The sequence below is a fragment of the Camelina sativa genome, chromosome 4 (assembly GCF_030686135.1).
Source record: "Camelina sativa cultivar CO46 ecotype springtype chromosome 4, ASM3068613v1".
In the NCBI taxonomy this organism is placed as follows: domain Eukaryota; kingdom Viridiplantae; phylum Streptophyta; class Magnoliopsida; order Brassicales; family Brassicaceae; genus Camelina; species Camelina sativa.
This window is the reverse complement of record NC_141883.1, coordinates 21,337,221-21,363,627: the sequence shown is the minus strand read 5'-3', so window position 1 is coordinate 21,363,627 and position 26,407 is coordinate 21,337,221. Positions and strand designations below refer to the sequence as shown.

The 26,407-nt window shown below is 38.1% G+C and overlaps 7 protein-coding genes across 17 annotated transcripts; 3 read left to right on the top strand and 4 right to left on the bottom strand.

The window, feature by feature from the left end:
• Nucleotides 1-2,481: 2,481 nt before the first annotated feature.
• On the bottom strand, nt 2,482-3,048 carry LOC104783979 (uncharacterized). Its single transcript, XM_010509066.2, has one exon. The coding sequence runs from the start codon at nt 3,046-3,048 to the stop codon at nt 2,482-2,484; it is 567 nt and encodes a 188-aa protein (XP_010507368.2).
• A 2,566-nt stretch (nt 3,049-5,614) lies between these two features.
• Nucleotides 5,615-6,136, top strand: LOC147946046 (uncharacterized). The gene has a single exon (XM_087509472.1). The coding sequence runs from the start codon at nt 5,615-5,617 to the stop codon at nt 6,134-6,136; it is 522 nt and encodes a 173-aa protein (XP_087365598.1).
• LOC104780875 (serine/threonine-protein kinase SRK2D) lies at nt 6,135-8,927 on the top strand. Of its 2 annotated transcripts, none has more exons than XM_010505417.3 (9): nt 6,135-6,703; nt 6,993-7,067; nt 7,161-7,262; nt 7,359-7,412; nt 7,527-7,619; nt 7,832-7,924; nt 8,016-8,120; nt 8,213-8,311; nt 8,400-8,927. In XM_010505417.3, the coding sequence occupies exons 1-9, from the start codon at nt 6,527-6,529 to the stop codon at nt 8,688-8,690; spliced, it is 1,089 nt and encodes a 362-aa protein (XP_010503719.1). In that variant the 5' UTR covers nt 6,135-6,526; the 3' UTR covers nt 8,691-8,927. The 2 variants fall into 2 exon arrangements, 1 of the variants encoding a protein (XP_010503719.1); XR_015596974.1 differs by having other exon boundaries at nt 6,236-6,703; nt 7,527-7,636.
• LOC104780874 (RPW8-like protein 3) lies at nt 8,833-9,881 on the bottom strand. The gene is made up of 2 exons (XM_010505415.3): nt 9,523-9,881; nt 8,833-9,313 (listed from the first exon to the last, which is right to left on the bottom strand). Exons 1-2 carry the CDS (start codon nt 9,816-9,818, stop codon nt 8,968-8,970), a joined length of 642 nt encoding a protein of 213 aa, XP_010503717.2. The 5' UTR covers nt 9,819-9,881; the 3' UTR covers nt 8,833-8,967.
• Nucleotides 9,882-15,373: 5,492 nt separating this feature from the next.
• LOC147946045 (uncharacterized) lies at nt 15,374-17,570 on the bottom strand. The gene is made up of 2 exons (XM_087509471.1): nt 16,404-17,570; nt 15,374-16,135 (listed from the first exon to the last, which is right to left on the bottom strand). Exons 1-2 carry the CDS (start codon nt 17,568-17,570, stop codon nt 15,374-15,376), a joined length of 1,929 nt encoding a protein of 642 aa, XP_087365597.1.
• Nucleotides 17,571-17,893: 323 nt separating this feature from the next.
• LOC104780872 (methylesterase 10) lies at nt 17,894-19,132 on the top strand. The gene is made up of 3 exons (XM_010505413.3): nt 17,894-18,438; nt 18,540-18,677; nt 18,779-19,132. Exons 1-3 carry the CDS (start codon nt 18,115-18,117, stop codon nt 19,058-19,060), a joined length of 744 nt encoding a protein of 247 aa, XP_010503715.2. The 5' UTR covers nt 17,894-18,114; the 3' UTR covers nt 19,061-19,132.
• Nucleotides 19,020-22,955, bottom strand: LOC104780873 (uncharacterized). Of its 10 annotated transcripts, none has more exons than XM_010505414.3 (14): nt 22,705-22,955; nt 22,539-22,604; nt 22,399-22,452; nt 22,237-22,314; nt 22,005-22,091; nt 21,342-21,917; nt 20,809-21,240; nt 20,649-20,710; nt 20,457-20,562; nt 20,255-20,334; nt 19,810-20,055; nt 19,676-19,731; nt 19,407-19,492; nt 19,020-19,319 (listed from the first exon to the last, which is right to left on the bottom strand). In XM_010505414.3, exons 1-12 carry the CDS (start codon nt 22,768-22,770, stop codon nt 19,692-19,694), a joined length of 1,893 nt encoding a protein of 630 aa, XP_010503716.2. In that variant the 5' UTR covers nt 22,771-22,955; the 3' UTR covers nt 19,020-19,319; nt 19,407-19,492; nt 19,676-19,691. The 10 variants fall into 10 exon arrangements, with proteins under 10 accessions (XP_010503716.2, XP_087366592.1, XP_087366590.1 ...); XM_087510466.1 differs by having other exon boundaries at nt 19,403-19,569; nt 22,705-22,936; XM_087510464.1 differs by having other exon boundaries at nt 19,407-19,569; nt 22,705-22,936.
• Nucleotides 22,956-26,407: the final 3,452 nt, after the last annotated feature.

Sequence of the window (26,407 nt, the reverse complement as noted above, 5' to 3'; positions counted from 1 at the left end):
CTCCACCTATTTAGTGAAGTAGTCAGTTAAAACCAAGAGGAAACGCTTCGATCTCGACGGAGGCAGTGGTCCAATGAGGTCCATTGCCCACCGCATGAACGAATATATTGTAGTGACCGTGGTCAGTAATTCGAGAGAAACGTGTTTCATTGGTGCATGACGTTGACAAGCTTCACACTTCGGCCGAAAACGCCTCACAATCGGCGACCATGGTCAGCCAATAATGGCCATCTTTTTTAATCTTCAACGCAAGGGCACGTCCTCCAGAAAGGTTGCCACCGTCCTCCAGAAATGTTCTTTTAATCCCTTATCATGGCGTAATGCGCGCATCTAGCTTTCAATCGTCGAGCTTGCCAGCGGTCATCTGGGACCTTTCCTTCTGTGATATACATTTTGATTTCGAGCTGCCAATCTTCCAGAGGTTGACTCACGCCACCCGGGTCTCGAGCTGGTTCGTCAATTTCTATTGGTTCCATGTCGTCGTAGACGGCGTGAACCAGAACGGCAAGCTCGATGCTGGGCATTTCGATACACTCGATCGGGATGGTTCGTCGCAAGCCCGGATCGGGGCAGGTTGCCAGGGTGGCGAGAGCATCTGCCGATGAGTTCTTGCTCCTCGGAACCTTAATTAATTTGAACGAGGTGAATTACTCCGAAAGAGTTTGGAGTAATTGGCGATATGCTCCCATGCCCTCACTTTTAGCGTTGTACTCTCCGGTGAATTGACTGACAACGAACTACGAGTCACAAAAAACTTGGATGCTTGTCACCCCGAGTCCTTGTGCCAGTCGCAGTCTGGCCAGCACGACTTCATACTCAGTTTCGTTGTTTGATCCCAACGCCGGATCCCTGATTGGAGGAAGAGCCGTCGATGAACAACGTCCAAGGTTCCGTCTTGGTTATGGCTTCTTCGAGTTCGGGAGATAAATCCGTGATGAAATCTGCCAAGACCTGTGCCTTCAGGCTCAGGCGAGAGCGATATTCTATCTCGTATTCGCTCAGCTCGATCACCCATTTTGCAATTCATCCGGATTGAAGAGGGCTGTGAAGAATAGTCCGAAGTGGTTGATCGGTATAGACGACGATAGAGTGCGATTGGAAATAGGGCCGGAGCTTCCGAGCCGCGACGATCAAGGCAAGAGCCAGCTTTTCCAAGGTCGGATAACGTGTTTCCGCGTCATTAAGGGCCTTGCTTACATAAAAAGTTGGCCGATGATCTCTGCGGTCATCTCGGACCAGCACCCCGCTAACTGCCGAGCTAGAGACAGAGATGTAGAGATACAATATCTCCCCCTCTTTAGGCTTAAAGAGTACCATTTGACTGGTCAAGTATTCTTTGACTTGTCTGAAGGTGACTTCGCAGGCATCATCCCAATGAAAATCTTTATTACCCTGGAGGAGTTGATAAAATGGAAGACATTTATCCGTTGATCGGGCGATGAACTGAATTAGCGCCCCGGCCTGTTAGGCGTTATACATCTCGCTTGTTAGCCGGCGATAGAAGTCCCAGTACCGCATCAATTTGCTTCAGATTCGCTTCGATTCCACGCTTGGTTACAATATATCCCAGGAATTCTCCCGAGGTAACTCCAAATGTGCACTTGGTTGGGTTTAGTTTCATTTGGAATTGATCCAAGATGTCAAAACATTCGGCAGTTACGCCCTGGACTCTGGTTTGATTTGCTCCGGTGTTACGCCCATTTTTACCAACGTCTACCAGAATAGAACGTTGACCGTACTGTCGGTATCAACTAAAACTCGTTCCACGTCGAATTCGTACATTGTGACTTCCACAACCAGGGGATCATTATGGGGATGGTGAATTCCTTTAGCGTCCCCGGTTGTAAATGTGATAGGATCAGCACTAAGCGACTCCTCCTCGGAGATCGCCCGAACGCTACAGATCTGACGCACTCTTTTCTTTAGGGCCCGGACGGAGTCCTTACATTCGTCGGTTTGACCGATGATCATGGAAATACGGCCCCGAGTTGGGGTTTGCTCTGCTTGCTGTCCTTTTTGACGTTTGGGTGGTCCTGGGAGTTCTTCCGTTGGCACTATATTATGCTGTTGTACGACGGGAAGTGGTTGTTGTTGCTCGCTCGACATATTATTCGGATGGTTGTTGCCCTTCTGACCTCGTCCAGGGTTGGGTCGCCCTGATCTTCCGCCGCGACCTCTACCTCCACGACCACCGCGGAAGGCTTTTGGCTGGTAGGTAGCCTTTATTTCGCCAGATAAATATTTTTCGTAAAGATAGTTGGACAGATGTTTACATTCGGCCTTTGAATGGCCTCCGAACATGTGAAAATTGCAAAAGGGCTCCTCTTGTGTGTCCGGAGGTGTATTAACCTGCCCTCCATCTTCCAAGATCGCACTTACTACTCCACGCTTAGGGTCTCTTGGGTCGTGATGCTTACGGGGTTCCTGGTAGCCGTCTCAATTCTTTTCCTTTCCTGGACGCGTAGGAAGGGTCTTTGAAGCTCACTTCTCTTTGTCCTCTTCGACGTATGCGAAACGGGACCCCCGATGAAGCGCATCGTCCAGGTCCTTGGCTTTGCGGATATTAAGATCTACTTCCAGAGGCGACCCGAGAATGAGCCCCTTCTTGAAGGCGGCAATCGCAACGTCTTCAGTGACCGAGATGCTGACATATTTTTCTTTGAACCTGGTAAGATATAGTCGCAGGGGTTCTCCGGACTCCTGAACTATCTCCCATAATTTGGCGCTAGAAGAGCCGCGTTCTATGAAGACCCGGTAGTTCCGCAGGAAGGCCGTTGATAGCTGGGCAAAGCTTTTGATCGAGTCTGGGGGAAGTCGAGAGAACCAGGTTAACGCGCTTCCTAACAGACTCTCGACGAATAGTTGACACTGACCAGCTTCCTTCTGTTCCTCGGTGAATCTGGCTTTGGATACGGTGGCCATGAACGAGGTCATGTGCCGTACTGGATCCGTCGTCCCTTCGTAGGTCGGAAGCTTTAGTTTTACAGCCGGGACGTACGTTTCCAAGATTCGTTTGGTAAACGGGGTCCGTTGCGTGGCCTCGAACATCCTATCGATCTCCGGAGCTGTGCTTACGGCCCGGTAAAGGAGGGATCCTATATCCCGGATCTTGAGATGAATCTCTTCCAATTCGGGATAAGGAGCTGGGATCGGATCTCTCTGAGAAGACTGTCCGATGTGGGGTTGCACCCCCAAGGTTAGCACCGAGGGTACGTACTGGTTTTGTGATCTGAGGGCTGAAGGTGGTGGATCGCTAAACAGTTGTCGGTTTAGGGGTCCATTCCTTCGGGCTGTCTGTGACGGCACGATGTTCTGCTGGAGCGGAGGGGGCACACAGCGTTCTATCGCATCGATCTGTCGATTTGTGTCATTTACCGCCTAGAAGAGATCCTTAGAGATCGTTCTGAACACAAGGCGGAGATCATCCACAGAGACGAGCTGAGGAGGTTGCGCGATTTGTGTAGATGAGGTCTGTCTAGCGACAGATCCATCGATGGGTGATTCTCCGTCAGGCTCTTGGGTTCCGTGATGGGGTGCTTCGACGTTCTCCACCCCGATGGGAAGAGCCGTCGAGTCGTCTGCTAGGTTTTCCGACGTCCCGAGGTTGCGTCGGCTGTAGACAAGCGTAGCAGGCGAGTCGGTAAGTGGATCCGTGATGACATTTTGCGAGTTGGTAGTTCTGGTGACCAAATTGTCATGTTGTTAAGCGGTCGCGTTGGTGACACCGTTGTTGGATGTTGGTGACATGATCTTCTTTGCTTGGTATGTTTCGAAAGGATCTGAGAGAGAAGTGATTTGAGAACTTAGCGTCCCCACAGACGGCGCCAATTGTTGAAACTGAGTTTCACACAATGAATTTGTTTAATGGGGGAAACACTTTCTCTCTAAGAAATCGGATTAAAGCTAACAAACAAAAGGGGATTGAAATCTCTTGGAAAACAAGTTAGGGTTTTTCTCAAGAACAATGAAGAATTAGGGTTTTTTGTATTTATTGTTCGATGATTACAATGGATGGATTCTCCTCTATTTATAGGTTTTCTTAGATTTACAGAATATATCAACTCTCCTAATCAGCTCGACCATGATTTGGAAAGTTCCCTGTTTCTTGTTAGGTCGGCCGCTAGGCGACCTGGGAAGTCGGTTCATCGCCTCTGAACTGGGCTTCTCGATGCTATTGGGCCTTCCTTAAAGAGTTGAATCTTCCCCAGGGTCGAACTCCTGATTTAGATAACCAATTTCCTTAATCGGGTATAGATCGGTATGTTAGGGGTGCTAATTCCCGCACCAACAGCTCTCTTTAAATGAGAAGAGTAAACATATAAGATATCTTAGGCTCCTCTCATAATCGCTCTGCAAATCATCTAATTAACTAGTCTTTTTATTATTATTTGGGTTCGACTTGCTGAAGTTGTCTTATCCTGTATGTTCTTCACTAATATTAATTAACTAATTAACTAAGCTGCGTGTCACAATTGCTTCATCTTTTCGTCTTCCCTAACAAATCTGAAACGTAGAAGACTCTGTATACATACAGACAAAATCTCTTCTGGTTGGTTAATTATTTATTGTCACGCCATATTTTGTAAAAACGTGACAATAAGTTTAAAAAAAAAAAAAGTTTATTACGTTTTAGATTTAGGGATTCTAGAATGTCGATTTGAACTGTTTTTTTTTTTGTTGTTGTTGTTTTATCATTTACTTAGATCAGAGTTTTGGATAAGATGAAATAAGCAAATGTCAAGTTTTGTTTAATTTTTGAATACAACTGTGAACTGTGTCTTATGTTTGAAAAATGGACCACTACTTCGAAAAGTTTAGTAATAGTGTAATACGAAAAATTTGCTTTCACGATACAGTACTAACCCACTTAATATTCAAAAGACTAGTTAGGGAAATGAGGAATTTACAAGATCAGTGACAAGTCTTTTTAAGCATAAAGATTCTAAAGACTCTGTCTGGATCAAAATTAAATTTCCGCATCTGATTAGATTAGTCGTGTTACCCTCTGTTTAATTCGATTTGAATTGTGTTCTCTTGAGAAGCTTAAAAGTAATTAATTTAGTGGTGCTGTGCACAAGAAAACTTAATAGGAGTAAGATAGAGAGAATTAGAGATTATTAAAAACAAAGATTACGGATAAACAAAAATAGTATCTTTTAGAAGACAAAGACGGAGTGAAGCCAAAACAACAACTTAAAAGAATCAACTTAAAGAGTCATTTTATGTGGCAAGTGTTATTGGATGCGTGGCGGTGACAGCTAACCTATAGAAACGGGGTATAGGGGATGATATTATGTGTAGTCTTTGTGGTTCACGGAAGGAGACAATTAATCATGTCTTTTTTGAATGTTCCCCACCGAAATAGGTTTGGGCTTTGTCACAGTTTCCGATAGTTCTGGGTGTCTTTCCATCGGGATCAGTTTTCACTAACATAGATTTCTTATTTTGGCGGTTTACCAATGTTCCAACAAAAGAATTCTTTCCCTGGATTTTGTGGTACATATGGAAGGCACACAATGACAAGATTTTTGGTAACCTGGATTCAAATCCCCTAGTTATCTTACGGATAGCGGAGGATGAGGCAAAGGCATGGGTTCTGGCTCAGACAGAGGATATGGTATTCAATCTGACGGGTGACAATGTGGTTGTACTCGATAAGGATAGGGGATTAGCACTTCCTTGGTCTTTCTCTTCCTCGAGTTATATTTGTTTCGTAGATGGTTCATGGAAAGCAACAGATAGCTATGCGGGTAGAGGATGGTTTTGTTTGTCGTCTTCGGGTGGTGACCCTTCCATGTGTGCTGCCAACCTACGTTGCAGCCTTTCCCCTCTTCATGCTGAGATTGAAGCCCTTATTTGGGTTATGCATTGCATGATCGGGGCGGACGATCAATCTGTCGTTTTTCTCACCGACTGCTCTGACTTAGTGAAGATGGTGTTTTCACCTTACGAGTGGCCAGCTTTTACGCCTTATTTGGAGGACATACATGCGGATAAAGAGGAGTTTGATTCTTTTGCTTTGATCTACATCCCTCGCTCACATAATGATAAAGCGGATAATTTAGTATGTCGAGTTTGTGCAATACCGCATTTAGTTACTCATATAAATAATATTCTTTCGTTTTGGCTTATTTAAGCCATTTTTGTATGCTGTTGTCAAAAAAAAAACTTAAAAAATCAACAAAACGCGGCGGCTTTTGTCGTATCAAAAACAGATTAAAAATAACAAACAAACAAACAAAACGGCGTCGTTCAAAGCTGCGTCCTCTCTCTCTTTCTTTCTCCTCTTATCTAACTAAGAGAGAGAGAGAGCGACCAATAATTGGCTTTGGCTTTGTCTTTCTCATTCGTTGATCCAATCTTTTTCCCCCAACCCCCAAAATTTATCCAAATCCTTCCTTCTTTGAGATATTTTTGCTTCGAAGCTTCTTTCTTCTTCCTTCCTCTTCCTCTTCTAGATTCTCAGCTACTACTCAGAGATGATGTGATTGAGAAATAGTAGACTAAGAGAGAGAGAGAGAAAAAAATGGATCCGGGGAGTAATACACCGATCATGCCGATTGATTTACCGATTATGCACGACAGTGATCGTTACGACTTCGTCAAAGACATCGGTTCTGGTAATTTCGGCGTAGCTCGTCTCATGACCGATAGGGTTACCAAGGAGCTTGTTGCTGTTAAGTACATCGAGAGAGGTGAAAAGGTGAATTTTTTTATCATCACCCTTTTACTTAAATATTTCAATTTGGATTGAAAGAATTTGATATTTATAGGCTTTTTAGTGATGATGATCCCCAAAGTTTCGATTTTTTTTTTTTTTTGTTAGTTTCCAGATTTAGTACCTTCCCTTTTATCTGATCCAGTTTGCTTTTTTTAATTCTGTTTTCTGTTACTATGGTTAAATGCTTTAAAAGTTTTGACCTTTCTTTAATTCGTTTCAATTAATGCTTTTTCTGAAGTTGTTGTGATGATACGTTTTTTGTGTTTAACAGATTGATGAGAATGTTCAGAGGGAGATTATTAATCATAGATCACTGAGGCATCCTAATATTGTCAGGTTTAAAGAGGTAATTAAACACCTTTGATGTTCCTTCCTTTGTGTGTTTTGTATGTGTAAGGCCGAGTGGTTTGAGTTTGTTCTGTGTTTTGTTATGGTTTAGGTGATTTTGACGCCTACCCATTTGGCTATTGTTATGGAGTATGCTGCTGGTGGAGAACTTTATGAGCGGATTTGTAATGCTGGGAGGTTTAGTGAAGATGAGGTTTTGGTTCTGATTATCTTACTTCTCTTACTTCTGTGTTGCGGTATCGATGTCCTAGTACTGATCTTTGAGTGTTTTTGTTGTTTAAATGTATAGGCTCGGTTCTTCTTTCAGCAGCTTATATCTGGAGTTAGCTATTGTCATGCAATGGTATGCAGAGCAATGTTCTTTTAGTTTGATTTTTTTTCTTATTCTCGTTTGTTTCTTTCAGAGAGAGTTTAATGATTCAGTCTGGTAATATTCTGTTTTGATTTCCCTGTGTAGCAAATATGCCATCGGGATCTGAAACTGGAAAATACATTGTTGGATGGAAGTCCTGCCCCTCGTTTGAAAATATGTGATTTTGGTTATTCCAAGGTACTATTTCTCTCAAGGTTTGTTCTCTGAATTCCAAGTTTGTATATGCTTCGACATGGCCCTGCGCAAATCAGTGGGGAACATCTTGAGACTCCTCGTTGTGCTTCTTATTTGCTCATGTTCTTTTGCCTATCATGTCTTTCCTACTACTGATTTATCATTGAAAGTATTGTTTCTGCTGAAGCCCCTAATGATGCATTTCTTTTCTTCAGTCTTCTGTTCTTCATTCCCAGCCAAAGTCAACTGTTGGTACACCTGCATACATTGCACCAGAGATTCTTCTTCGACAGGAATATGATGGCAAGGTAAGCCCCTGAGACCAATTCCTTTGTCTAGATTTATACCACAATATTTTCTTTGAGTTGTCACTGAATTTTGTTGTGTTACAATACCCAGCTTGCAGATGTATGGTCCTGTGGCGTAACCTTATATGTAATGTTGGTTGGAGCTTATCCATTTGAGGATCCACAAGAGCCAAGAGATTATCGAAAGACAATACAGGTAAAGCTTTCTTCTAAGTTCTTTATCTTATATTCATTATCCTTCAAACTTGATTGTATTGAGTTTGCTTCTTCGTTGATCCGAAAACGCAGAGAATCCTTAGTGTCACATACTCAATCCCAGAGGACTTACACCTTTCACCTGAATGTCGACATCTAATATCAAGGATTTTCGTGGCTGATCCTGCAACGGTAAGTTCTACTCTTTGAAAAAAAACTCTGTTCTTAAAAAACATTTTTGAGTTCTGAATAAACAAATTGAGAGAACTCAATGTGGCAGAGAATCACAATTCCAGAGATCAAATCCGATAAATGGTTCTTGAAGAATCTTCCAGGTGACTTGATGGATGAGAACAGAATGGATAGTCAGTTTCAAGAACCAGAGCAGCCGATGCAGAGCCTTGACACAATCATGCAGATAATATCAGAGGCTACGATTCCAACTGTTCGTAATCGTTGCCTTGATGATTTCATGGCTGATAATCTTGATCTAGACGATGACATGGATGACTTTGATTCTGAATCTGAGATTGATGTTGACAGTAGTGGAGAGATAGTTTATGCTCTCTGAGATTCTGAGGACAAAAGTCTGTTTTGTCCGTACTGTTGAGACACACCAGTGGAGTTTTGTCTTAGCTCCACCTCCATCGTTCATTTTTGGATCGTTTGTTGGTTTTTTTACTCTACAAACTTTGGATTCACATACATATATGTAATGTAATGTGTAATATATTTATGTATTCTCTTTGTTTGATCACAATCGGCACAATTTATAAAAAAAAAGTATATGACATTAGATTTGAGGAAAGCTAAGAGTGATTTGACACAATTGGTACGTCAAGAAATCATCACTTCATAACGAATCGGATTTCGTGGTCTTTGTTCTGTTTTCTTGAGCTCCAGCGAATTTGGATATCAATCTTCGATTTAGATCCATCACTCGAGCATTCAGCGGTTTCTTCTGAAGATTGGTCTGTTTCTTCTACAATATCTTGATTACTACTTTGTGATATGCTATTACTGCTCTTGAAACACGTAAAGTTTGTTTGTTGACGCGTGTTTTCCTCAAGTTTAGTTTTCATTTCAGACATTTTGGCCAAGAGTTCTTTGATATCTACCCACTGATTGACTTGAACATCCACATTTACCATCCATCTTAATGAAGCATCTAACTCTTTGATTCTTCTCTGATACCTAAAGTTCAAAACCACAAAAATGATACGTACACATGTTATTTCATAAAACACAGCTACATATTATTTCATTAAAAAAACAACAACAAAAAAAAAAACAATTCTTCTCGTATACCTTAAGAGGTTTTTCTAAAGTACTAAACTAAGAAATAAGTGAGGCGCCTTCATATATACCGAAAGAAATTCATGTAACTATATTGTATACAAAACCTGAACTTCTTAAGTAAGTTTCTGCGTCTGAGTTGCGCATAAGCCTCGACAAGAGAAACGGCCTTTTCAAGGAGATGCTTAAGATCTTCAATAACTTTCCTCAGTGGATCTTCCACTTCTTCGCTAAGCTTATCAACTTGAGCCACCAACGGAGTGATCTTAAAGATTGTTGCATCGAGACGGTCAAAGATGTATGCTGAGGTTAAAGATCTATCTATAGCTCTTTTGATGGCATAATGAAGGGCTTGGAGAGCATATCCAAGAGCAGGCCCTGCCACAATCTCAACAACTGACATTATTCTTGGAAATTAGAATAATCGCGATTAGAATCAGGAAGATGGGCTTCAGCTTTCGAGATTAATGTATGGAGGAGTGACAGTGGCGGCTAAATGTAAAGTAGGTAGGGCACGTGCCATCTCCCAAAGCTTAATTTACAAATTAGTTGTAACAAATCTTCTTCTTATTTCGTATTTTTACAAAGCATACGTTATACATATGTAGTTTTGGCTACTTAATGTTTATAATCCACTTATTATATCATCAACATCGTGTAAGAATAAGGCTACTAAATAAAAAAAAATTGGGCTTTTAAAGTTATTAAATGGGCCTTAGGTTGTGTTATGCAACCAAAGTAAGTTAGGATTGAGCTAATCTTGATACATTTTGGTTGTTGTTGTCAATCACAGATGTGTTATATAGTTATATGAAGTGAAAACGTGAAGCAACTATCATTGGTTCAGGAACAAAATTCAAATGGTCTTACTGGGAACAATGGTACATCAAATCTTAAAGTGACACAGGCTGCAAAATCACAAATTGGGAAAGTCCCACTATTCTAAAGTAGATGTTAGACCCGTGAGGTAAACATGTGTTATTCATTGTGGAAAGTGATATTTATCTTGTTCTTATCTTCTCTACCAATTACAGTAAAAGTATTTATACCAGGAAAGTAGCTTTGGTAGGACCTTGCTCATCCAATCCTATCACGAAGGTCATCATAATAATTCATAAACGAGAAAAATGTTTAGGTTCTTCCCATCAAACGATAGTGTCACAGTCATCTTTGTCCTCTAAAAATCACTTTCCCCAGCTAGATATACCAGTCAGCATCTTATGCAATGCATGGTGTCATCTTTGAGATTAACTTAACCAACAAGATGCTTCAAACCGTTCATGATAGATGAGTGGTTGATTAATTTTGTCCACATTAGTTGCATTTACTGTTAAAAATGCCTCTTGATCGATCTGAACAGTCTTCTTCTGTGGTCATTCGTCATTAATTGATAGATCTGTTGTCGATCTTTCCATATGTAGGACATGTTACTATTTTTCTCGTCTCTTTCAACTCTTTGTTTTTCCCTCTCTATTGGCCCTTTAGTGTTTTCAAGCTTTTACACTATTTCTAAAATTGGGTTGTCATTTATACTTTTCCGCAATGAATTATTTGTTCTTTTTCTTCTTTTTTCTCCTTGAGGTATTGTCTTTTGAGAGTTTCTTTTGGCATTGGGTTGTACTTGCGTAGTTGTATTTCCTTCCAAGTTCTAAATTTATTCATTTTTAAGAAAAATAACCCCCCCCCCCCCCCCCCCCCCCATCCCCCAAATGATCTTTTAGTAGTATCACTATAAGGATATTGTAGAAAAGAAAGTGCATAAATATTGGATGAATAAGCATAAGACTTGTGCTATACTCTCAATCTATCTATCTTCAAAGATATTGTTTTAAATTTAGTATAAAAATAAGAAAAAGAGACTGACTAGAATTATTAATAAGACTTAAGAGTTTGTAAAAATGAGGAGCACTCTTTTTTTTTTAAGGTCGGCAAGACGGCAATGAAGAGCCACTATTTTAATGAAATAATATCTATACGTATGTTCATACCTAAACTTATACGTAGTTTTATGTACATTTATTGCTAAATCTATAAGTGTACACAAACTTAAAAATAGAAAATATGTTTGAGGATTCTTGAGTCATTTATCTATCTAAGATTTCTTTCATATTTGAATCAAATAAAATATCTCTCAAACAGATAACTTAAAATTAAACATATAAATAAATGGATCACACCTAGTTCTAACTATTTTATCATCGTTCTCAGACGTTATATTTCTCTGTTGTCATTTTGCTTTTTCTCGTAACGTTTGGAATACCAAATTTGACTCGAAAAAGTTCCAATGGCCTTAAATTGCCGAGTAGTGGATCATTTATTAACCGATCTGACAAGATTTAAAGAGAGAACAGTCTCACATTTGTCGATATGGATTTTCACAATGTTTTCCCACGTGCTCAACTTTAACCGTCCAAGACTTTTTCTTTCGGTTTTTCTATCTTTTTTTGCGTAAAAACCCTATGTTAACCCACTAATGTTTATTCTTTTTTGTGTCTTGTTAACTTTATACTATATCAGTTAGTCCACTGATTAAGAATAATCAACTACGTTATATTTATAACATTAAACACGTTTCACCCACACAAAAAAAACTAATACGTGACAAAATTATTATATACATGTCAATGAATCGATAAGGATATATGTGAATCTATAGATAAACTCTAAATTTATGAAAGACAAACCTTGAACAAGAGGGTAAACATATTCTTAGATGAACTCATGAAAGTATGATTGCGTACAAAAAACAATTAAAAAAATATATATAAGTATGATTGAGTTCATATTACAAAAAAAAAAAAAAAAATCAGAAATATGGTCCACTTCATTTATTGTTGTTATTTAATATATTTTTTTTTTTCTCAAAGAAAATATATTGATAAAATTTAGTCATTAGAGAGAGAGTTAATTAGCGAAAGAGGTTTTAATACAGAGTTGGAATAGTACGAACAACTAACATAACCAAACTTTGCTAAAAAATGAGCCACACTATTACATTCCCTCTTCATGAAGATAAATGAGCAGTCTAATCTAGAAGCCCAAGTTTTAATGTCTTGGAGTAGATTTGTTAAAGAGGCATCAAATTGTTGACCATTTACTAATTTGATTAAAGTGTCACAGTCTCCTTCAAAAACTATTGAACGATATCCTCTTATCCAAGCTTGTTGAATGCTAGTGAGTAATCCTTTTGTTTCCGCCTCTAATGGAGATCTTGTATTAGCTAATCTTGTCGCTCCCCAAAACAGAGCTTCGCCCTGAAAATCTCTGAAGATCCATCAACCAGTTGCTTATCTTGTTGAATGATCATAACTTGCATCAAAATTGCATTTTAGAAACGGATAATTCGGTGGTAACCAGGTGATAGTCGATGTCCTTATAACTGACATTGGCGGTGGAATGTGGTGTAAGTTGTTGATCCATTCTTTTGTGTCTGATTTTGCCTGAAGAACCGTCTTTGATACACTCTCACGATAATTATTGAAAACCTGGTTATTTCGTGCCTTCCAAATACGCCATAGCAAAACAAATGGTAGTAGCGAATCACAAATGTTGGGTGTTTGCGAATGATAAGAGAACAACTGAGAAATGTTCGCCTCCACATCCGATTGAATTTGAGTTATAGGAAGTGATGATGAACCAGAAATACGCCATGTCATAAGAGCAAAAGGGCATGTAAATAATAGATGGATTATTGTTTCTTCAGATTGTTGACATCTGGGACAGATAGTGTCTATGTTCATTCCACGGCTACGCAATCTTGTCCTGGTTGGTATAGCTTTTGATAAAATACGCCAGATAAAGTGTTTTACCTTTGGTATGAGTCGTAGCTTCCAAATCTTGTTTTTGAGTTCAATTGAGCCATGTGATATATTCAAATCCTCCCCCGGGTCAAAAGGGTAGTGAGTAGCAAACCAATAACCTGATTTAACAATAGGTACCTGATCGGGTATAGTTCCATATAAATTTGTCCGGGAATTCCTCATGAGAAAGATGAATTCTTTGAATGAGCTCTTGCTCGGGTTGTGGGACAATGTTGGAGAGTTTATAAACGTCCCATTGCCGAGTATCACCCACCTTAGATATTACTTGTTTTATAAGTGTAGAACATAGTTGTGGCATAGTTTGAACTAGTCTTGGTGGATGCTCCTCTATAAAATTATCCAAACCTATGTGTATTGTTTTACCATCCCCCACTATAAATCGACTTCCTTTCTTAAGCAGGTCTAATCCTAATAGGATAGATGACCAACCATAGGATTGATTTTTCCTTTGTTTGGCATCTAGGATCGAGCCATCTTTATAATATCTGTTTTCATAACTCGGGCAAAGAGAGACTCAGGATGTTGTATAAATCGCCATGCCTGCTTGGCTAAGAGGGCATCATTAAACTTAGCTAAGTCTCTAAAACCCAATTCCCCTTCCTTTTTTGGTTTTTGTAATTTTTTCCAAGCAATCCATGGAATACCTCGTTGATTTGAGCTTTTTTCCCACCAATACTGCATTAAAAGTGACTCGATTTCGCTTGTGATTCCCAATGGCAATTTGAAACAGGACATGGCATAAACAGGCATAGATAGAGCTACAGAATTAAGCATTATTGCTTTCCCTGCAGGAGATAACTTTTTTGCAGTCCATCCATTTGTTCGTTTTTTAACTCTGTCAACAATGTACTCAAACATTTCCTTTTTTTTACTTCCAAACTGTTCAGGAAGGCCAAGATACTTGCCACCTCCTCCATGGTTGGGAATAGTTAAAATGTTTTTCAAAGATGTATGCATACGCCTGGACTCTACTTCCGAAAGTAATCATAGATTTTGAAGTATTTATTTTTTTGCCTGAATAGTATTCATAGATGTCAAAAATATATTTTAGAGTTTGGCAGTGCTTTCTATTAGCCTTACAAAAGAACAAACAGTCAACGACAAACTGTAGATGAGTAACACTTGGAGCCCCAATACCAATCCGAATCCCACTGAGATCGTCGTCTCTTACACTCGATGAAATTAAGTGACTAAGAATATCAGAGCATAGAATAAAAAGATAGGGTGATAATGGATCACCCTGTCTAATGCCTCTTGTTGGTTTTATGTGGCCATATGGAGCTCTATTTATTCATACAGAATAGTTGACTATAGACACCACCGCCATAATCCAGTTTATCCATTTGTCACTAAAACCAAATAATCTCAGAGTTGTTTCTAAGAATTTCCACTCAACACGGTCATAAGCTTTAGAGACATCCGTTTTAACAGCCATATAATTTTGAGACACACGTTTCGTGACTTTTAATGAATGCATAACTTCGTGTGTGATCATCACATTGTCTTGAATTAACCGACCAGGAATAAAGGCTGCTTGCGAGTCCGAGACGATGTCATTCAGATGAGGTTTTAGGCGTTGGACCAGACATTTAGAAACAATCTTATATAAGACGTTACATAAAGCTATTGGCCAGTAATCAGAGAGAGTTTGGGGATTTTCGATCTTTGGTATCATACAAATATTCGTATGATTGATGCTTGGCTTCATTACTGTTGTCTCAAAGAAAGAATGCACTTCATTTATAACTTGTGGACAACCTGTACCCCAACAGGTTTTATAGAACCTGACCGTTAAACCATCTGGCCCTGGAGCACGATCATCCCCTATCGAACATACAACATCATAAATTTCCTCACTAGTGAACACTTTTGTTAGCTGCTCATTTGCTTCATCTGACACCTTTGTGTTAAAGTCAGCAAAGGTCGATGTGGAAACATGATGATTCGTAGAAGAGAATATATTTGTAAAGAAGTTTTGAGCATGGTCGCCAATCGCCCTATCTCCCTGGTATACATTGCCTTGATCATCTGATATGGAGGTAATCCAATTTTTTGCAAACCTTGATTTAGCACAGGCATGAAAAAAGCTAGTATTTTGATCTCCATTAGTCATCCACAAGTTTCGACTCTTTTGTTGCTAGTGTTTTTCTTCATCATTATAAGCTTTTGTCAATTCATTTTGTAGAGTAGGGATAGTTCTCCGCAAGTTTGAATCCAGACTCTCCATTGCATAATTTAAACGTGATTGAATTGTGACTATGCGTTCTTCAAAATTGAGGTGATGTTCTCTCTTTAAATTTGCCAAGCATCGTCTACAGTTTTTGATCCTTTCATTGATTGGTATATCCAGACCATCGTTGTTTGTTAACCAGCCATCACGAACAACATCATGGAAATTAGGAACATCCAACAATCTTTTGTCAAACTGGAAAATGCGTCGATTGTGTCTGATATTGTCATTTAAATCGAGAAGAATAGGTCGATGGTCTGAACCTGCAAAGTCTAAAAACAGAGTCTCTGCATTCGGATATGTTGCAGCTCCAGAAGAATTAAACATAGCTCTATCAAGGCAGCACTGGATCGTGTGAGAATGGCGTTCTCCAACCCATGAAAAAGGATTGCCTCTTGAACGAATATCTTGTAGATCACACATCGAGATCATATGTCGAAAATCTCGGAAGGTCCAATCCTCACGTATTGGTCCGCCAATCTTTTCGCGGTTATTAGTTATCTCGTTAAAGTCTCCGATTAATAGCCAAGGTAAATCACGAGTTTGTGCTAGATGTTCGAATCGGTCCCATAGTTCTTTTCTCTCATTTGGAATCGGGTGTCCATAGACACAAGACAAATAGAACAAAATATTATTATAGTTTACAGTTACATCAATGAGTCTCTCATCCTGTGAAAGTAAGGATAATAGCACATTGTCGTTCCAAAACACACATAAACCTCCACTCCTTCCTTGAGGGGGTTGAATAAAAGCATTAGAAAATCCTAGATCACACTTTAAGTTAGTTATTACATCATCCTGGTTTAGAGTTTCAGAGAGGAAGAGAATGTCACACTTAGTAGTAAAACAGAGTTTTTTCAAACGAGAAGAAGTTAAAGAAGGACCTACACCCTGACAATTCCATGAGAGGATCTTCATATTGGAAAGTCTGGGATACCGGGCCCCCCGCGCCTCCGTCGAAGCCTTTCTTGACAGAACATGAGTCCACCGAGAGTGTACGCTGATGCTTATTGCGAAATTGGTTCAGGACCACCAACTCTTCAGCAGCCTCAGCTTTGTTAAAAGAAGATTCAAACTGCACCCGTTTTCGTTTCATGAAAACAAACTCTGGACTTGCATTGTCTGAACTATCATCAAGTAAGTTCCTTTGCTCATACTGGTCAACAAATTGCCCTGCATACTTTGCATTTAAGTAGCGAATGCGTTCAGCAGTGAGGTCTTTGTCTATGAAAACACTTGGAAGGGACCTCATGTTCACCGTTTCTGGAACATAACCATGAGTAGGACCAGATGGTGGTGGCATTTGCAGACCAGGTATGAGACTCGCAGGATCCATGGACGGTAAGGTATTTGCCTCAGACATGTCCTTGTCATCCTTATCACCAGCATCAGAGTTGTCCCCATCATTATCATTGTCCGAGTCTTCTGGTTCAGGATCGTCAAAAGCGAGAGTACACTCTTTCACATCGTGTTTGAGTGATCCACATTTTGTGCAGAAATTCCTCAAACGCTCATAACGAAACTTAACCACAGTATTCTCATCTACAATGAACTGAATGTTTTTTTGGAATCGCAAAGGATCATCTATGTTCCAGTCAATTCTAACACGCACGGCACCCACTTGAATTCCGTTCTCATCATAGTCTACATCAGAGACATATCCTATTTTGTTTCCTACCCACCTAGCCATATCATTCGTTAAGCATAGAGTAGGAATACCTTGGATTTGTACCCAAAAGGGTATGATCTTCATGTTTGTCTCACTTATGTTTGGATACCAACGATGGGTTGTAACCAGCCAATCATTAAATGACCAAGGCCCCCTTCGCAGCACCATATTCAGAGAATCCTCCAACTGAAATCGGAATTGTGCTCTTCCGCCGTCAAGGATACGACCAACGCACTCGTTCGCAAATCCCCAAACTCGTGGCATTTGACGAATGAGGGCTTGAAGGTTCTGCTTTCGGGGATCGACAAGAGTAACAACCAGGGTGTGGCGGTTGACGGATATGGCACGAGTAAGGAACTCCGGTGGAAGAGAAATTGGGGCATCATCGATACCCAAATCCAGATCTTGGACTGATTTCCGGATGTTATCACTCATGATTGTCAGTGTGTGAGAAGAATTGGTGGGAAAGATAGAGAGAAAACGTTGAAAAATCAGGAATTTATAAAGAGACTATGGCGGTTTTTTACGGTTGTTATTCAATATATATATATATATATATATATAAATAGGTGAAATTAATTTTAAAATAAATAATAAATATGCATAGTTTTTATATTCTTATAAAATATATTAAACTCTAAACTGCCAACCTGAAATTTTACATTTAAAGTGGTAAGGTATTCCAACCAAACTCTAAACCATATATTTCAAACCTTAATTAAATACTAAATCTTGACGACAGTATAACCTAATCTTTTGAAACATTGTACCTGAATAAAATTGTCTATCTTTTAAATATCAAAATAGATTCACCCCATTTTTATAAAGATTTTCAAAGATTTTTTTCTATATATCTTATAGTTATTTGGATAAACAATTCAACACGTGTCCTCAATTAAACCAATGTGATGATGGGTATGGCTGCCTATATAACAACACGAATTGGACGAAGATAACATGACTTACCAAACAATACCAAATGCAAACACAACACATGCAGCAACAACAACTCCATCACTTCGTCTTTGTCCACGGCTCATGTCATGGAGCATGGTGCTGGTTCAAACTAGCTGCAAAGCTCAAGGGCGATAAGATTCGTTTGGTGTCCGAGCATCTAGAGCCTTTGATGAGTTTCATGGAGTCTCTTCCTGAGAATGAGAAGGTGGTTCTCGTTGGTCATAGCTATGGTGGCATTGGAACTTCTCTCGCTATGGAAAGATTTCCGACCAAAGTCTCTGTTGGAATCTTCCTCTCTGCTTATATGCCGCACCATGATTCTCCTCCAGCGGTTTTGATTCAAGAGGTCGCCGGAAATAAAATTATATTTCTCTTATCTTGTTTGAGACCATATCCTTATGAACTTATCTTCTAATCGCATGTCACATTTTGTTTGTATATATGCAGTATTTTAAGAGACTACCAGAGGGTTTCGCCATGGATAGTGCGTTTACATTCGAGGAAGGACCAGAACACCCTCCGAGTTCAGTTTTGTTCGGTACTAGTTTCATGAAGGAGAAGGCATATAGTAATTGCCAATTAGAGGTGAGTCTACAGTTATTATGATTATGGCATAGTTTACTATTTCTATATGTGTTTAATCTTTGTGTTAGATCAAATGGTCACTGTTGGTAATTTGATTGCAGGATCTAGAATTAGCCATGGCGTTGGTGAAATCGAGCTGGTTATACGCTAAGGAAATGGGAGGTGAAGATTTGATATCCAAGGAGAGGTATGGATCTGGAAAGAGAGTTTTTATTGTCTGTGAAGGCGACAATGTGCTTCCAGAGGAGATTCAGAAGTGGATGATTAGTAACTACGAGCCTAACGAAGTGAAGAGGATTGAAGAAGCTGGTCACATGGCTATGCTCACTAAGCCACAACAACTTTCTCAACTGCTACAAGAAATAGCAGCGAAATATAACTAAATGTAAAATGATAACAACTGTGTATGATTTGGGCTCAATTACATCTATGATATGAATAAGGGAGTTTCAATATTTGTGATTTTTGGTTATTCCTACACTGTAATTTTGATACTTCTTCATTGCTTACTGTATTTGGCTGGGGCAGTTTCACATTAGCTTGACCAGAGTATCCTATACCTTTCAGATTTGGATTATGGAGGCAAGAACATAATGCTCTCTGTTTCATAGCAGGTGCACCAACGAAGAATTTAGGATCTCTCTGCAGAAACACAACTCATGTCAGCTACACTTGTGTCACAACCCCAAGAAGATTCGATTAGACATGAGATTCTCGTAACTTACTTACAATTCTACCTGTAGCCAATTAGTCTAAAATTTGATCTGGAAAGGAGACTTCTTTGTGTTGGCATCTGATCCTTCTCACCACATTGACTGAGAGGTTAAAGACCACATTGAGACTTCTATCACCACATTTTTCTTGTCAATAAATGGAAACCTCTTGGAAAATTCTATAGACTCCAAAGATTTCGAATATATAGAATAACAACTGAGCATATGACAATTTCCATATAACAGTTCTTTAGAATGCACATCGAGTATGCAATTGAAGGTTACCTTTGGTCCAGATAAATTACTCGTTGGATAGACAGAGCTCTTGAAACCTTGACAAACTGCCTCAAAATAGACAAAAAGTTATATTAGGTGACTATATACATAGGGTGAGTTTATCGTAGCGGTGATAGACTAACCGCCGTAGAAGAGCTTCTGGGTTATATGGAAATAGTTTCTTCTGATGTAGCTTAACAACTGAACTTTGCAACGAAAGCAGACAATCTTTGGCATCTTCAAAAGCCTGAGGATGTAGTTTACAGTTACTTTCAACGCCAGAAGTCTGAAGCAAAAGTTTTCTTCTCTTTGAAGATGAAGCATTTGTACTTTCTTCAAATGGGAATTCCACAAATAGGGTCCATGAATCACAGACAGCCCGCAAACATCTACCAGGAAAATACAATGGATATTATTAAACAGGAATCAATAGAAACGCATTAAGTTTCTAGAGAAATCATTCAAAGACTAGAGTCCGAGCTAACATGGCTGGTTTATCACACAAACATAATAGCAGATCATATCCAATCTTAATACGCAGGGATGGAGCAGTTGATATGCAAGTAACATAAGATAAAAATGATTAACCTCAGCAGGTACTCTGCACAGCTAGCCCCGATGTCTTTAGATATAAGGTAATCAAGAAGGACTTGATGATCATAATGCAACTGACAATGGAAAAACAGACGTGTCGCATTAAGAAAACTCATCAGTGATTGAACAAATTACCAAAGCCTACATGCAACATAGCACAAGAGATTCCCTTATGTGAATGCTTTATGAAAATAACCTCTGAAAGAAATATACAGAATAGGACTACAGGGTTGAACAAGGTTGATAAACGGAAGAAAATAGTTTGTTCCTCATCTTGACGCGAATGCCCTTCCACGTTAAGCCTTATAAGTTAAAAAATAACGCCCATAAGAGCTCACAGAAATCTGAGTAACTGTTTGCAGAAAAGGCAGTGTTTTACCCTACTTACAGTTCTTCTCTATGCAATGGTACAGACAGGAGTTGCAGGAGGACTTTAAATAGTAGATCATCCTACAATTAAACATAGAGAAGATATAATAGAGATCTACTGTACGGTGTTAAACTAAAGCCCCAAAAACGAATTACAATACAGAATGATAAACTAAAACCTCATGCATGAACAACCGGACGAAGGATGCAGAAAAGACAACACTCTTCTTGGTATAAACTCTGTGGTCGGAAAATGTATCACCTGGAATCTGTCGTTCAATCCATTTAAACATCACTTCCATTCCTTTCTTACTACAATCAAACTCACAGTGCTTGTCGGTATGTCTACTTGAATAAAGCAGAGTGAAGGAGCACCGTAGGCCCAGAAACACAGAAAGTCTTTGCAAATGATTAGAATGCGTCTCACTGACCTCCCTATCAGACAAACTCACAAAAAATGGCGAACCTTCCAAACAATTATCTTGGACGGGTTTAAAGCTTGTTAGCGTGTGTTGAAGAAAGCCTTGAAATTGGCGTTGCAAATATTGCAGCCATGAAAGAAGAATGGTACATTTTATATTGGACTGATAAGTGAGCCTCATCATTAGGACCTACAAAAAGGGGGAGACATTAGCGTAGGATGAACTTATTACTATCCTGAGAAATCTAGAAACAAAGCAAAGATGATATCTGAACTTGTGGAAAAACGAACCAGCAACTTGTGACATAGGTATCTTGACATGGAAGAGACACTTTGACTGTCTAACTTTGGATGGCACCAACGGAGGAGATCAGGAACAAGCTCGATGGTTTTTTGGAGGATCAAATGTGTAGGTTCAAAACCATCAGAATCTTCAGCAAAGGGAACCTGCTGAACCACGGAACAGAGAAACTGAACAAAGCTCCCAAGAAATACTGTTGCTTCCTCACAGTTTTTAGTGCTTCCAAAAGTTCCACTACCATGCTGATGAGAGAAAATAGCGTCCACTCGGCACCAAGGAACTTTTGCAAGTGTAGAGTTGACAGATTCCAAGTATACATCAAGAAGATCCTCATTTTCTTCTTGGCTCAATCGCTTCAATATATTACGAAGAATTCGAAAAATATCAGACACCATGTACCAGTTAGCCTTTTCCAGCTTACATTTAAGAACATCAGAACCCAAGAAATGTAGATCCGGATTTCCAAATCCAGTTGATGAAGAAACAGCAGGGATTGGGCAACTGTAGATAACTGCTAAGCGCAAACATTCACAAAGCAAACGAATGAAATCATCCCATTGACTTCCCTAGGAAAACAAATGATTAAGGTATAATTTCTGAAAGATACAACATTTTTCTAAAATCTCAAGTGAGGCAGACGCAAGAAAACATACAGATTCAACAAGACACTCGGATACTTCCACAAGAACGTTGCCAGCCAAATGTTTAACATGCACATTCTTCATATCCAACAAACCAACCTGCCGGAAAACCCCAGAGAAACCAAATCAAGCTAAAGGATAACTCCAAATCATAGACAACCCCTAAACGGCTAAACCATCAAAGGTACAATTTTTCTGTAACTTGGGAACTCTCCCCTTAGAGAACTAAGAATGAGGAACTTACAAGATCAGCCACAACTCTTTCCAAGCATACAGCAGCATCAGTTTCATCCTCATGATCAACAGTCTCCTCTCCCTCTTCCTGTTGAACTTAACTAATCATCAACCAACCTTAGAATCAAACACACACACACACAGATGAGAATTCTAAAAGAAGTGAACTCACCACCATCGAATCACTTGCAATTTCGCTAATCCAAGACTGAATCTCTCTCAACACCTAGGAAACCAACTCCGTTAATTAGAGAACCGGAGCTTCGAAGATTAACACACAAGACCACAAACAATGCATCAACAAAGATGTACCTGAGATAGAGAAAGAAGCAAATCTTTCTCCGTTTCCTTCGTCGGCGAACTCATCTCTTCTCTTTCCTACATGACCATTGCGTTTATACAAAAACCACATAAACAATTTAAGTTACGCTAACTCACAACGAAACGGAATACAAAGAGTTGGAAAATTATTACTCACGGCGTATCCTCGAACACAACGATTGATCAAGAGATGAAGACGAGTTGCTATCTTCCCGGTAACCATATTCTCCGGCGACTGTTCTCTCTCGCCGCCGGCAATAAACCCTCTCTTTTTTTTTCTAAGGAGAGGTCAGATAAAACGCAACGTTTTGAAATTAACAGCGATTTTATTAAAAACGCTGCGTTTTATTAAAAACGCTGCGTTTTAGATTGCTCTGCGTTCCCCAAACTTTGAAGCCTTCTGTTAGTTTTTTAATGCCATTGAATGAAGTAGCTTCCTTATTAAGTTAATCCACAATAATTAATTGTCCATGACAAAAATATATTATCAATCAAATTTATGAACCATGAAATTTAAAAAAATCTATTCTAATAAAAAGTAAGAGTTATAAGCTCTTAAAGCCGTCCAATTTAACATATCACTTATTAACATTTTATATAATTTTCAAAAAAATTTATATTAAGAATTATTTTAAACAACCTATCATGATTTGACATGTCATTCATTATATTTTTTAAATTTACATAATTTTTTAGAAAAAGAAAAATTTTAAATTTATGGAAACCAAAGAACTAGGCACAATATCCCACATCGGCTAGAAACTTTTTAAACAATGGTTCAGAACCAGTATAAATAAGATTAATATGCTTCCAACAACGAATGAGCAGGATTATTGCATGTTTATAAAACATAATTATAATATATAACTCCTACTAATAACTAGTTATACAAAACATATCAAATGTAATAGCAGTTTATTGCATGTTTTTTTATCAATTATCGGCTTTATATACTCTTTTAAATTAAGCATATATTTAAAAGGCCGTCCACATAGGATTTTAAACAATCAATAGAAATTTGACATATCACTTATTAACATTTTATACTACTAATATTGATGCAAAACATAAATTATCTTATTTATCTACATTTGTACTTTTTATTTCTTATGAGCTGTAAACATATTTTTGTGTATGATTTTATAGATGAGTTGATATTCTTTTATTAATTTTTTATTTTTGGGCCTAAGGAAGAAGGATTGACATCGCAAGACCTTAATTTGATGTTTGAGTCAAATTTTGAGGTTTAAAGAAGAAAGATGGACGACAAACACACATGTTTTATTAGCTATACATAGGCATGAACAGGGTTACGGTTGTCACAGTTAAGGTTTATTAACCATCGGTTATGGTTAGAAATTTTTGTAACCTTAACCAGAACCGTTTAACAAACGGTTAAACGGTTACGTTTAAATACGGTTATGGTTCAAGCGGTTATTGTTATATACGGTTACGGTTATTTGATAATATGATACGGTTGATATTATTTGATGATATTAATTATTTATAATTAATATGTTCTTATAGTGTACTCATATTTCTATATATCATATGATTCATATTAAATAAATAATTATTAGTATATTTTATTATGTTTTTAAAATATTATAAACCAAGTAAGGATTTTGGTTTGAGAAGTTTCTAAACGCGTTGATCTAAAACCAAATAAGTATATGGATAAAATTGTCAATAATTGGGTGCATGTGTTGACTATGCTGGTAATCATGAATTTCACAAATTTTATGAGAAAAGAAATGATTTTGTTCTTGGAGTTTGATGGGTTAACAAGTTGTGTGGTAGTCTAAAAAAAGATTTTTCAGTGGAAGAATGTGAAGAAGTTGACGAGGAAGAAGAAGAAAAAGAGTATAACGAAAAACCAAACGGTAAAAGTTACGATGACAATTAACACAAATTTGACAATGAAAATGACAAGAAAAAATATGAAGAATAAGAAAACATTGAATAAAAAACACGAAAACATAGGTGGTAGCGATCAATCAAATATGAAAACGAGTTAAATTCATGATTATAAAATTGTTTCGTTTTTCTGGTGGTCAAAGAAAATGGTTTAGGATATGTGAGGTCATCAGTTGCCTCGCCTGGACGTCAAGTAAAATTTATGATTTTTTATCAGATTTGATTTTATAACACAACTGATTTTTATATTTTAAAAAATTGTGTATCTGAATTTTTTTTTTCTTATTACTAATTTTAATTTTTTTTATGAGATAATATTTTATTACCGTAATCAATTGTATATAATTTTTATCAAAATATATCAAATAAACCCACGCGTAGCATGGGTTCAAAATCTAGTATATATTAAAATTTTACTTTATCTCTAGCGAATTTGTTAGAAAAATTTTTTTATACCTTTTTTCAAAAATACTCATTTTGTGAACATTTGCATTTTTACCTCTTTTACACAATTACAATATGTTAAATTATTTTTTTTTTAAATTTCAGTTTGATTTCTTTATTTTACATTTAGGATATAGTTTTGAGGGGTTATAAATTAGTATTTAGAGTTTAGGGCTTAGAATTTAGTTGTTTTATACATAGAAAAAAGGTATTGTTGAAAATTCCCCCTATCTCTATTGGTCTATTTGACATTTTAGTATTCACAATATAATATTTATCTTCAATTAAACCAAAAATATAACATGTTTACTAATCCATACTTTAAATGAAATTCACACATTACTTCAAAATTGTAAATGAAATTACATAAAAGAAGAATTGACTATTTTCTCAATTCGTTTTTATTAAAATACATTATTAACTATAACTGTAACTTCTCTAAATCAATAATTTTAGACTTTTAACTTTCGTGATTTTTTATCCTATAAATAAATATTCTTACATTATTCTCCGCAATCTTTTTAAAATTCATAGTTATTGTACTACTTTTACAAATATATTTTTTTAAACCGTCTATTTTGCAATTTTTCTCACATTTTCTTTTTAAGAAAAAGGTCACATTTGACGAATCGATCTATATGAGTCATGTGATACCATAGCAGAGAGTGAAGCCGAAAGATAGTGATTTCAGTTGAGAATTTTGAGTTTTTACTTAGTATATGAAATTTTGTTTTTTTATGAACAAGGTAAAGCATCAAACATAGATTTCATATAAATTTATCATATCGGCGATGGCGATAGGGTTTCGAGGGTTTTGATCCCTGATGCAAGTGTTTTCTTCGGTGGCGCTTTTGGTTCTCTATGGTTTTTATGATGGTATCTTGGGGATCTTGGAATTTAGTCTCCGATTGATGATCTTTTTGATTGGATTGAAGATCCGATTTTTTATTTGGGGAAACATTTCGCAATCTGGGAATTTATGGTGTCCTCGATCGTATCTCGATCTCCTAGAGGATTTTGGCAATGACACAGATCCGGATTGATTTTTTGGGTGGGGGTAAGGATCCTCTCTGGTCTAGGCTCCGGAATGCTTCTTTGGCGATATACATTAATAGTATCGGGTTTTGCCGTCCTCAGCGAGATCTGATTGATTGTGTTTTGGGTGTGTGTTTTAAGAAGGAGGATATGCGGATTTCCTTGTTGGAGGTGTATAAATGGGCTTTTCCCTCTGTTGAGCAGATTCATCACATACACTTCTCTCTGTTTTCTATTGGCTTTTGTCGATTTCGTTCACTGTTTCTTTTTGCTCTCCCGTCCATTCTCTGCTTTTTCAACATGTCTCAGAGCATGGTCCTTGGTCAGAGTTCGATTTCAAAGAGTGTTATTCAAGCTGTGGTGAAACGTAAAGTCAAAATTCCATACTTTGACAATACGGCTTTGATTGAGGGTTACTCCAAGACGATTATCGGCCGGTGCATGAACCCAAGATCGCAGGACAT